Genomic DNA, 13,145 nt, shown 5'->3' with positions numbered 1-13,145 from the left:
ACATTAGGAAACTGAAGACAATTTGTGATTGTAGCAGGCGTTTAATAAAGATGGAAAAAGCAACCATTTACACAAAAAAAAAACCAACTATTTTTTCATTTATTTTAAAGAAAAAGTACCCTGTCTAGTGCTAAACAGGAGTCTTCACTCAGCTTGAAATAGAACAGGAGCTTTGTAAAGAGGCTTTGAACCAGCATTACTTCAACACCATCCACTGCATCACACAATGCAGGTACCCCCCCAGGAGAAAGCAGTTGCTTTTGAATAACTCCGAAGCAAGTCCCTATTGCCTTCCCACAACTTGCTCCCTTCCCTGACCTGCGCAGGCAGCCCACCTGTGTCCCATCACAGAGCAGAGGGGCACCTGGGCTCAGCTGCTCCATCTTCCTGCTGCCAGTCCCCAACCTCACCTCCACCAAGGAGCCAGAGCCTCCCCTTCCCAGCTCAGCTGCAGTCAAGTCCCCATTTGTACCCTTTTTCTCAGGGTCTTTCAACCACCTGTGAACTTTAGCAGCCCCCTCACCCCAAAACACTTTGTTCTGAGTGTGCTTACAGACCCCTAACTTCACCCACAGTTACTCAGAGCCTCTGCTCCACTCATTGGGTAAATATCCCCTGCTCTTCCCAATCTTCTCCTGTGCTTACTCCCTTTCATGTCCCTCTCCCAAGCATACAGAACCATTCCTAGTTTTCCAGTTGAAGCAGCACCTCATGCACTGCCATTACAACTTTCCCAGTCTTCCTGAAAGTCCCTTGTAAGCGATGCACCGAGATTTAAATTTGCCTTTGCGATATCCATATCCTAGCACTAGTGTACCAGGCGACTACCAGCAGGCGAGACGCCCAGCTCTCTCCATGGTGAGGCACTGCACTGCCATTTTTAAAGAAATCTTCCAGCTCAACAGCAATCCCACACCGTGCCTGCTGCAGCTGAAAGCGTGGCCGGTGCAGGCAACCAAAAGCCTCCCCATAAAGACAGCAAGTTACCCCCACCGGCCTTACTCACACACAGCCATCCAAGAAACTCCATTGCAACTAACAGGAGGAGCCTTTCTGTACCCTTCAGCAGGCTCTGACGGAGCTGAAACTCCACCCTTTCTCAGCAGTTGCAGTTCATTTGTTCTGTAATTCAGCACAGCACTCCTTTGAAAACAACCTTCTGATGCTGTTTTCCTACAAATGGCATAATGAGGAATAATAAGCAGGTGCTGCTGAACACAAACCCAGAACAGCAGGAGTATAAAAGTACTATAAATGAAGCAATTAAGTAACCACACTGTTCACTGTTTATTGACAATCTTTATTAGAGCTGGATTTCCGTGTTAGAGGTTTCCTAGTAAGTATAAATATGAATCAAAGTGCTACCCCACAGTAAGAAATCTTTATTTGCACAAAAAGATACAAATAACTAGTATTTCAAAGTTCATCCTATTTAGTACATACAATACCAAAAAGGCAAAAATAAACCAAGATGAAAGACTAGCAGCAAAAAGAATTTTAGTTCTCCTTCAACACAGTCTGTGTGCTTCCAACATTTCTCTAGGAAGTAGAGTATAAAGAGAATTCAACCAATTTATATATGAAATATCCTACCAAAAATATAACACTGTGTAGAGAAAGTTAGTAGTACAAAGTCGGGGGGAAAAAGAAAAAGGAGAAAACAGTAGATGTATTAAAAATCTCAAGTGTAAACTTCACTGCTACTTTAAAATAAAAAAACAACAAAAGTCACATGAGTATTTCCGTTTGGCTTAGCAGCCAGAAAAATAAGAAAAGCTTTTTTTTTTTTTTAAAGTGCTTAACCACCATATCCAAAAGTAATGACTTTCAGACCTACTTAACATGAATGTGCTCAAAAAGCCACTGCTTACAGTATAAAAGCTGTCATTCTGAAATACTGCACATACAAACTGGCTTTATCTGCACGAATGAAAGATTGCTTTGAACAGCTCTCAATCATATGATGTCCCAAATCAATGTAATGCTATTAGAGCAGGCAGCTGAATAAGTCCCAGAAAGTTGAAGTTTAAGAACAAGAGATATAAAAAAATAAACTTTTTTTTTTTAAAGGCAGCATGCCTCTCCCAGCCGCAAGAAGGTAACTTTATGTAATAAGAAACACAGTTTTCTACTATTGTTGTAAACTACCTAAAACAAACTGACTGTTGACCTAGTAATTCACGTGTTTAACAGAGGAAGATAAACACTTCTTAGCAATAAAATACAAAAAGGCAATTATGTGGGTGGGACCAATCACTAACACAGTATTTTACTTAATATTAAACATACTGCCAACTTGATTTCAAAACTGACAATATGTCCTAACTCAAAACAAAACACAAAAAATAAGAAAAACAAGAAAACCAAAGACTTGAAGAGCTTTAGGACTGTTTTGTTACATTGTTATATATTTATTTGAGCCTTAGTGCAAAAGAGAAATTTAACATTCTAGGCTCCAAAGCAAGTCAAATACATAAGACTATTTCACAGGGATTTTCAACAGATGTCAGACACACAGATTCCACAAGAAATTTATTTCTTTTCTGTAATGGCCATTTTGTAATGGCCATTCATTTTTATCTCACGGTTAGAAAACACATTTAAAAATGTGAACAAAGACTCTGGCATTCATTAACCTCAAGTACAGCTATAAATCATTCCAAGCCCGCCATTCTCCCGAATCAGGACTATCTTAACCAAACCGAACCGTTGGTATTGCTGCAGGTGCTGAATTGTGCCCACAGCCTGTCAGTAGTGTCACCCATCCCCACAGTCATTGCATCCCTTTCTCCACCAGATTTGGCAATCTGCAAGCTTGAATTTGTTTACATTCATCTATTTCACAGGCCTAATTTCTTGAACTGTTTCTTGAAAGTCATCAATTCCCAACACAGTGTCTTCATCGTCCTTGAGGACAGTTTTTAAGTTAGAGAAATCTCTGGTTCGTTTACCACTAAAATACATATTATCTAGAAAAAGGTAACTTCTCCCCTACAAAGTTTCTGTAAACACCTCTGTATTAAGCCATAGCAAGCTCTAGACCAGGAAATTCAGCATCTCCAGTGACCTGACTTTACCTTACTTCTCTACAAAAACAACAACCAAAAAAGAAACCCAACCAAAAAAAAACCCTTTATAATTAAAAAAAGAAAGTAACACAATAAACAAACAGTGAAGCATTCCGTTACCCAAGCAGACAACTAAAATAAGCCTCTGAAAATTTAATGTTTGAAAAGCAGTGATTTTAGTGGTTAAAGTGTGCAAATGATTAAATACCTGTTTCAGAGATAACTGAATACTGTAGTCATCAATGATTACTATTCAAGTCTAGCACTGGCAGTTCTATTGCTTTTGTTGCTGGCTTTGGACATTATATATTACCACTTTCTCGGCATATTTCATGACTTTTGGTTGTTGTGTTTTGGTGGTTTTTTGTTTGTTTGTTGGTTTGTTTTTTCTTTTAACAGATACCAGCAGCATCACTTTACATTGGTATAGGAAAGATGAGAACTTTTTCTTTTTTAAAGGTTTTCTGTCCATCCAAAGTCTGGCAAGACTGAATATTACATGAAACTAAACATAACGTTTCAAGCAGGATCATCAAATATTATTTCAAGTTTTGTCTGTCTATGAAAATCACCTCAAAAAGATCCAGATCTCAGGTTTCTGTGAAACAAATACGATAAATATGGAAAAATACCATGCAAGGGAAGTGTAGCTATTCTATTGATGGGAAGTACAAAAGCTTAGAAACGGAAAAACACCAGCTTCAGCCCGAGACTGAAAAAACCTCACAGATTTTTCAAAACCAAAGTCCATACAGTGTCACACAGCCCTGCCTTGTCATGTTTGTTAATATCCTCGCTTAGAAGTCAGACAGCATTTTGTTTAACTTGTGTTGCTCTGTATCATTACACTAAACCATAATTAACTCCTCTTTTGTGCCGGCCTCATTCCAACACAATTGTACCCACTGTATACCAGCAGCAGCTCTCAGGTTTTGTTTTGCAGCTCAGCTGTATTTTTCTTGGATGTTCACAAGACTGGCATTTGACTGGATGCGCTTGGCTAGAAAGGGAAAAATTATATGAAAATTAAACACAAAGAATTCCACAAAACCAGTCTCTCCACTCCCTCTATTTATCCGACACAGACTTGCAAACAGCTTTCTGTTCACGTCCAGAAACTTTAATGAAAAGATATGGCTGAAGCTCTTTACCGCCCTTCTTCAGGGGACGGCAGCAGACTAATAGTCGCTATTAGCGCCGTCAGCACAGCTGCAGGCAGATCTGGCTGGGCCCCCTCTCCCACAAGAGCCAAGCGAGTCCCTGGCACCACCCAACTCTAACAGTGACATGCCAGCACCACCACTTACGCAAAATGAGTATCCGTTTCTTCTGCTTCGAGTGAAGGAAGCTACTAAGATAAAAAACAATAGGTAGGAAGAGAATAAAGGAGGAAACTGCAATCACGGGGACTGTATCACTGCAGGGAACAGAACAGTTGAAAGTCCTGCTCCAAAGCTTCCGAGTGATGTTCATCTAAAAGAAAAACATAAGCAAGCCGTGAAAGCAAGCACGTGCATTTTTGCTGCACAGCACGGCAAACACTCAGGCCTCAAGATATTCGAGTGTTCAAATACGATCTCAGAAAACAACACTTTAACAGATCTCCCCTCAGAAGCAAGCAAACCCCGGGAAATGTAGAAACAGACAATTTAAACAGAGCCAAGATTTTACATCAAAACTTTCACAAGCTTCAAAACCAGGCTGTACTCAGATATACCGTAAGCACTGCCACATGCTTGTTTCCCAGAGAACTCACTGACAGCCAACGGGGACAGGGCTAATCCCACACTTTCGACAACGCTCCTTTTGCCCAGCCACTTAAAACCCCACAATATAACAAAGCTTTTTCCAAACATATGTTGCCAATGCCGAGGACCCCTAGAAGCAGCTGCTCTAATAAGGAATCAATTATGACACTGGCTAGAACAATAGCAGTAAAGCTTTGCATTAAAAGCCAGAAGATTAGGAGATTTTTATATTTTTTTTTAAATCCATCCCCTTCACAGTAACAAGAAATTAAAGTGCAGCTACTCAAACTGGAATGCAATCGGGTGATCAGGAGCTTCAGTCACGCTCCTGCTGCACTGACTGAGGACAGAACCCAGCAAGACAGCCCCACCAAGCTAACTTCTTCCCCTGGGGATATCAGCCTGACAAAGGCACATGCTGTCCCACACTGAAAGGGAAAAGGCAATCCCTAGCAAGACAAATGCAAAAGACACAGGTTAATAAAGGCCTCCATGACAAAGTCTCGCTGTTGAGTATTAATAAATACTTACTGCATCTTCCACATCGATACACAAGTGCGCGGAGTGCCCAGACTCACCACCTTGCCTGTTCATCCTTTGCAAGTTGTTATACAGGTCATTCAACATTTTGTAGGTTTCGTTGCAGTTTTTACATACTTCTGTGTAGTTATTTGGTGACAGATAGATGGTTTGTCCCTAGGGTTATAAAACAACATTCACACAGAGTTTTAAGGCATTATAAAATAAATTTAAAAAACAGAGTCAAGTTTGAATGAAAATCCAGATTTCTAGCATCCTAGATTGAGTAGAGGCCCAGACAGACAACTCGCATGAGAATGCAGGAAGAAAAGGGATCAACACTAATTCACTAGGGACAGGATCCATTTCCTGCAGATTATGCATCTCAAACTGCTCCCTGAACCAGCAGGTTTTTTAAAACACTTATTTTTAAAGTACCAGTTTCCAAAAGGAGAAAAAAAAAATACTAGTAATTAAATGTTATTCTGAAGCCAGAGATCAGGTTCCTTAATACTGTGTTTTTCATTCGCCCGTGCCTAACAAGTAACTGTTGTTACTGCTGAGCTGTACTGACAGGGACAGACTTTGGCATATTAAGTAATCCTTTTCATTTGTGGCCTTCACCACCTCTGAATGCAATATGACACACTTGGAAACAAAACTACAGCCTCTGAAGATATTCTAACCCAGTAATGGTTGTATCAGCCACCCACCGACCACTGGGTTAAGTTCTAGTTCAGACATTTGAACTGATCAATAGGCCAGTCCACACTGCTCCTGGCCAAGGGCTCTAAAGGCACATTTCCTAGAAATCATTAATAATAAAACAACCCCAGTTTTCTCAGAGATTGTCTCATACCTACCATTTCTCATTTTTACCATTGAATGATCCCAGAACTTGGCCAGGTTCTGACTGAAATGGAATACATGCAATTTCTTGGGCCATTTAGGACATTTTCTTTGAGGACAATTACCATATTTATTTCACTAAGTGAATTATATTGCCTTTTCAATCTGGATGAATGTTGTCTACCCATAATTTCACTAGTCAAAAGAATGGTTACAATGATTTAAGGTACTGGTCTTTCTGAAGTAGTCTGTATTATCAAAAGGCTATTTAAAGATTGAATTGTTAAGTCAGAAGACAACAATTCTCCAACGAGGGAGAAAGAGAGACTTGCAGCATGCAGACATGATGTTTCTTACTATATAATTATCAACTATTGTGAATTGAGAAATTGTGATATGAAGTAGCATTGCAATTACACACAAAATGAAGTCAAGGTGAATATCAATTAGAATTAATTTTAGGCTCCCAATCTGTAAACATCTGCATTTTACAGATCATTGCTTTATCTGCCTGAAAGTCACAAACCCACCAGCAGTTAGTTTAATACATATCTGCAGTTTACTCAGCACACATAAGATTTTGCTAGCAATTAGAGGATTTCGTACTTCTCTTAAATACACAGCATAAATACCTGAAGGTTATGTTCAAAACATGTCAGAGATTTATTGAATAAATCCAGGAATTCTACAGTAGAATTTGATAATCCCTCACTGCTGTTCTTTAAACAATCTGTCAAAGAGAAAGAAAAACATCAGGATATTCTAATTTCTATCATTTCTGTAGCCGACAAGCCCCAGACACTCCACTCCTGCAAAAAGCGCTCTCGACTATAAAGGCAGGTCTAGTCAACACTGCGGTTTCCTTATCTGCCTGCCATTGATGTCTCGGACCTGCTGACCTAACCCTTCATCGAGAACATATTTCAGAATTAATTGGCCTTGATTAAGTGAAAGATGAAGACTATTATCGAGAGCTTTCTGAAGAGGGGGTCTGAATTATCTTTAGACTTTAAGATAAAACAAGACATTACTTTTATTTTCTACCCTGCAAATCTGGCTTTGCCCAGCAACAGTAACAGACATTATGTGAAAGCAGAAGCCCCAGCAGTGGAGGTGAAATGGAGAGCATCCATGAAACAGCTAGACCATGAACACAACAGCAGAATCAGTGTAGGTTACTATTGTTAAAGAGCTGACCATTTCATCAGGTTTGAGTGGAGGTCTGGGGCTTTCCTCCCAGTGACAGGCTCAACCCTACCACATTACCGTTTCCAAACCCACTTCAGGCGCTGTAACCAGACAGGTCCTTGAAAACAACAGCGGTTTGGGAATTTAGCAACAGCACCATGAGAGCAAGGCAGCATCCTAGAAAACTCTCACAAAGGAAGGAAGTGCCACCAGTGCTGAGGGCAAACGCTCAGCTAGACACGGGGCAGGCAGCACACAGGTCACAAGCTAGGTACAGCAGGAAAGCACAGACCACAGAGCTCCTCCTGTACTGCCTTTCCAGTCTTCACACAGCCCAGACTCACAAACGAAAACAAACTCTTCCGAGCTCTCAAGGAACTCTGCAGCAAACCCAGTATCTTTAACACTCAACTCCGTAATGCTACTCCCCGTTTTCTAGCGCGCCTATTAGCGTAGGGTCCCACTTCCCACACCAGGGGAATGGCAAAAAGCCGTAGTTTAGCTCTAAGCGTGGCACAGCACCATCAACACGGGGACAGTGAGACACAGGGATAGACTTGGACACCCCCCGCCCATAAAATGAAATAAAAAGAATGGCTCTGGAGACAGAAGCTTTCCAATGTGTAATCATTCCAGACTTACTGACTTTACTAACAAACAAGGAAAAGTTTCTTATGTAAGTTTTTTAAAAAATGGGAAGACGGAGAAAAATAGAAGAAACAGCAATGAAGCCAAGGTAAGTCTCCAGCAAGGTCTGTAGATGACAAAGGAAACTAACACGACTGCCTGATTTAGCCCCAGCCAGCAACAAAGAACCATGCGGCCGCTCGCTCACTACCCCCCACCCACCCAGCAGCGGGAGAATTGGAAGAAAAAGGCATAAATTGTTTTTATCTCAGGCCACAAGTTAACAGAACAGCAAAGGAAAGAGGAAAACAACAATACTACTGATAAAGGAATATACAAAACTCAATTAATGTACCACCGCTTACTGACAGGAACTCGGAAAAGCCCCAGCCTGCTCTCCAGCAGTGATTGCTGCCTACCCACCACCCCCCCCCGGCAGTTCCCCTAGCTAAATATTGAGCACGATGTCACACGGTATCAAATACCCCTTTGGCTGTTTGGGTAAGCACACCCAGCTGTGTCCCATCCCAGCTTTTTGTGAAAATTAATCCTATCCCCACCAGAATCAGGACACTACCTTTTGAAAGAATAGCTTAAAATAAATATTTACATAACAACTAAGTTTTCCAACACACTAGTGCCCTCAGATTTTGGCAGTATGCCTTACAGAATAAAAAGCTCTGGTACCCTTCACTGGAGTGGCTCTAGTCTAGGATTTTTGTGTTATCTACTGACTGTATTTAAACAAATACATACAATTCTGATTTGTGCAAATTTTAGGGGCTAAGTCATAACAGTAGCGTGAAAACTACAGAATGAGTCACATACTTGCACAGTTGGCTGCCTCCCAGGTTTCGTTAAAGAACTCCGAAAGGGTCACAACTATCTGCAGCCTGTCTGAGGTCAAGATGCTTTTGGCACAATTGTGGCTCTCAGAAGAATTCTACAACAAAAATGAACAAAAAAAGCAATCAAAATACAAAAGAGAAAACTTTCAAACATATTTTAGCACAGCTAAACAATCCCAATGCATTACATTGATATTTCTAGAATGGGCAGAGCAGAACTGACGCAAAAAAAAAAATCTTTTGATCCTCCAATTCACACTATGAGCAGCACAGCACATGGTCTTTGAAGACCTACTAAGACTGCATGCAAGTCAGTCAAAAATATGCAACCACAGCAAAAAAAAAAAAAAAAAAAAAAAAAAGGCAGAGAGACAGGGCTTCCCCTGCCAAGTAGCTTGTATTCACCCATTTCTGGGCTGCTGCCCCCGCAGCCAACTCAAGGCACATGTGGCCAGAGAGAAGGACAGGTCATTCTCATTAGGCTGAAGGAATATTTGAAGAAGCTGAACCAACGGCCTGGTCTCAAAACAAACCAAAACCCAACAACAGAAAGCAACCTCCAAAACCGCTGTACCAACGTACTGTATCAGCAGCAAACTTCCCCCTAATGCAGCAATACCAGGAACGCAGCAGACCTCCCCAAAGCAGTGCCTGCAGCTGCTCCCCCAAGCCCATGACCAAGCCAGGCTCTCCCCGGGCATAGGTACCACGCTTATCTGTGTTACCGAGCCACCCAACGCACCCCATCCTCAAAGCAGGCACTGGCACAACTCTTACAGCAACTTATTCTCTGAACCAAGTTTATAAAAAAAAACGCAGAGAGACTATAAAAGCAGTTATAGAATAAACAGGCAGTATCCCTATCAGAATTCAGAACAATGCTTTTCTCCTTCAAAGCTTTATTTTCTCCCTCAAACCACTGATGAAAAACCATGACCTCCAGTCAGGTGACTCCTGTGCTCCAGCTTCTGGTTTCTGGCTGCTAAATTGACTTAAGCGCTTCTCAAAATTGCCAAAGCTGCCAAAAGCCTCTTTGATAAGTGATGTGGGAGATATGAAAAAATGATCTCTTTAACAAAAAACATGTTCCTTACAGAGCTTTATGAGAGATCCAGTTTCTGCCTCACTTTGTTAATACAGGTTTATTTTTTAAAAAAGAAGCTTTCCTTAAGAGACTCAACTGCAGAAGTCAAATATTGCCACATCTGGTAACTCCTATGTTCACCCATTTTCATTTCTACTAAATTATAAACAGATATGCAAGAAAGTTGTTTCTGCAGGAAACTCTCTGGTTGCTTCATGAAGGCCTTTAACTGTGAAACTTCCTGACCAGATGGACTCATGAGTGGGAAAAAGCACTTTAAATCCAAAACTGAATCAAGACAACCTATATCATTCCTTAAAGATGTTTGCCAAGCTCATTCTTTAATAAGCCTAATGAGAAGGATTTTACATTTCAGAGATGTCCAAAACTTAACTTGGCTGCTTCTTTCACATTGCACTATAACTACTGCAGGATGGCAAAGATAAAAACATCAGATAACTGATTACTTGCGATTATGGACTGAGGTCGTAAGAGGTCACCTCCTTTATTTATTTGGTTAGTTAATCCATGCACAGAGGGAAAGCCAAACACGCTCTAATACAGACGTGTCTTCCAGATGACATACTGGACCAGCCCTCCCAGGCTGCTAGTACTCAAAAACAGCAGCTGCAATGAATTCGTACATATTGTAAGTACTGGGATATGTTTGGCAACCTAATCTTAGCCAAAACATTGTGCTGAAAGTACCCAAGAGAATTACATGCTCAATTTCTTGCTTTCAGATTACCCAGTCACTAGTATGAAACAGCTTCCATACGAGAAACAAATAAACAGACTACAAGTTTGCAAACTAAAACAAGAGACCACTGGCTAGATATTTGCCCTGGACAGGACAATTACCAAACAAACATCCATGTGCTTTTCCAATGCAAGCACTGTTGTGGTGAAGGGAAACAGGCAGAAAACGCATCCAAACCAGAAAGTGGTACTTCTTCCCATGACGGGTAACTAAGCTGTGAAATGGTTTGCAGCAGAACACTGCAGCATCAGAAGTTTAACTTGGCTTAAAGAGCAACAAGTTTTTCTTGTCAATATCAACTCTAGCAGCTTCAGAAATCTCTACACTGGAAGCACAATCCAGGTAACACACAGCTATAAACTTGCTCTCTGCTTGCACTCGCTTCTATCCATCACCAGAGAACAGACAAAGGTCCTTTGGTCTGATGCACTACTGTCATCCTTGCATCATCCCAGGGACTAACTCTTACAAAATGGATAAACTGGATGAGTACATGCAATACTAGTCATGAACACCAACACTGCTAAGAAATGAAAAAAAGAAAAAAAAAAAAAAAAAAGCTGATCAAGAGTCTGGAAGATGTAAACAGAAGACTCCGCTTCAGTCAAGGTTTCCCACTGGTGGGGTCCACAGGCTTCAGCCAGCACTCAGGACTTCCTAGTTTCCTGCCACGCACTCCCACCAGCTTTGGAGCCAAAAACACTGTGACATGGCCCCTCACGAAGGACACGCATCGCTTGCCACAGCTTCAGAGACCATCAATTTTGCAAGAAGCACCAGGCAACTAAGCTCTGTCAGCGTTCCTCGTTAGTGCCGTACAACGAATGACCTGGGAGCCAGAGAGCTCCTTCGGGTACTGCTACATCAGCAAGACCAACTCAAGTTTTTCCAGTCGCACGGAGGAGCAGACCTTTCTTCTGCAGGTGGAGACGCTTGCCCCTAGCCCGGCCGGCAGCCGGCTCCACCGACCCTGCCGAACCACCGGCCACCGGCAGGCAGCCAATCACTGGCAGCGGTGCTTCCCAAAACACTCCCAGCCCACTCTCGGGGCCCGGCTGTTCTCTGGTACACACCTGACGTAACTGAAACTCTCAAGGAAAACAGCCCAGCGCTCTCTCCCTGCCCCCCAACCCGCCACCGCTGCGGGCCAGGCCGCACGCCGGGCCCCCGCCCCGGGCCGCCTCTCAGCCCCCCCTTCCCCTGCCCCCTCCCCGTCGGCCCCGCGGACGCACCCCAACGGCGCGGGTGATGTTGCCGTACTGTGCGAGGAGGTGGCGGTAGTGGCGGTGACAGGCCTGGCAGAGCCGCACCGGGCGGGCGCGACGGCCCAGGCAGCCCGTCAGCGCCGCGCTGCCCTCCGCGAAGGCGGCGAGGAGGCGGCGGCACTCGGGTTCCAGCTCGGGCAGGTCGCCGGGCAACCCCGCGTCCCACAGCTCCTCCGCCAGCTCCTCCGCCTCGCCCAGCGCCTCCAGCCCCAGGGGCCGGATCGCCTCCCCGGCGGCGGGGCCGAGGGCGAGTGCCAGGGCGGGCAGCAGCGGCAGGAGGCACCGCACCGGCGCCATGGCGGCCGGGATGAGGAAGCGGAAGCACCGCACCGCCAAACGGCCCGCCTCCGCCGCGGGGCGCCGCCGCTCATTGGCCGAAGTGGGGAGGGGGCGGGGAAAGGGGCGGGGCCGAGGGCGGGAATGGCGAAGGGTCCCGCCGGGTCTATGGCGGCCCCGGCCCCGGTTGCGGGTGGGAGTGTGCCGCCCCGGGGGGTGCGCCTGGCTCGGGACACACTCTGCTCCGTGGGGAGCGCAGGTCCCGTGCCCTACATTTCAGCCGGGTAACGTTCCTTTCATCCGAAAAGGGGATTTAAAAGTACCGGTCGCGTGAGAAGTGGCTTTGAAATATGCTGAAAATACAGCAACAATTAGGAAAAAAAAACAACAACAACAAAAACAAATCACAAACCAGAGAAAGAGTTGACGAGGGAGCACCAAACTGCATCTTTCTGCCGTCAAAGAACCTCCCACGTTTTATCTCTGACCTCTGTTGGCACCCGGCCCCAAGCTCCCCGGTGGCCACCTGGCCATAAAACCCGCAGTCACCGAAGGAAAACTCTTCTCCCGGGGCGGGAGGAGCGAGTGCAGCAGCAGGCGACCCCCTGGCCGGGCACTGTAGTGCCAGGCTCTCTGGTAGCTTCTCTGTCTGGCAGGACCTTGACCCCATGCCCGTCCCGTGTCACTAAAGCCCTCTCCAGTGATCTCAATGGGCTTTTCACCGAGTCTGGGTTTTTTTAGTGCTCTGGCCAGATACACATCAGAGGGGCAGAGCGGAGCTCCGCGACTCCATACCCTGGTGCCTTTGGGAGTAAGAGAGAGCCAGGCAGGAATGGTCCCCCCCGTTTCTTGCGGCTCATTTGGTAACGCACACATGGCATCGGCAACAGGAGGCAGCGCTCGCCGATGGCAG

The 13,145-nt window shown here is 44.2% G+C and overlaps 1 protein-coding gene across 1 annotated transcript; it reads right to left on the bottom strand.

Moving 5' to 3' along the window:
* Nucleotides 1-1,315: 1,315 nt before the first annotated feature.
* Nucleotides 1,316-12,253, bottom strand: OSTM1 (osteoclastogenesis associated transmembrane protein 1; the record flags this gene model as incomplete). The annotated part of the gene is made up of 6 exons (XM_082480937.1): nt 1,316-4,068; nt 4,376-4,541; nt 5,348-5,512; nt 6,817-6,914; nt 8,828-8,942; nt 11,924-12,253. 6 exons carry the CDS (start codon nt 12,251-12,253, stop codon nt 4,013-4,015), a joined length of 930 nt encoding a protein of 309 aa, XP_082337063.1. The 3' UTR covers nt 1,316-4,012.
* Nucleotides 12,254-13,145: the final 892 nt, after the last annotated feature.

This window comes from Vanellus vanellus (genome assembly GCF_965231255.1).
Source record: "Vanellus vanellus genome assembly, chromosome: 3".
Classification (NCBI taxonomy): Eukaryota; Metazoa; Chordata; class Aves; order Charadriiformes; family Charadriidae; genus Vanellus; species Vanellus vanellus.
The sequence above is the reverse complement of the archived record's forward strand: the minus strand, read 5'-3'. Positions and strand labels throughout refer to the sequence as shown.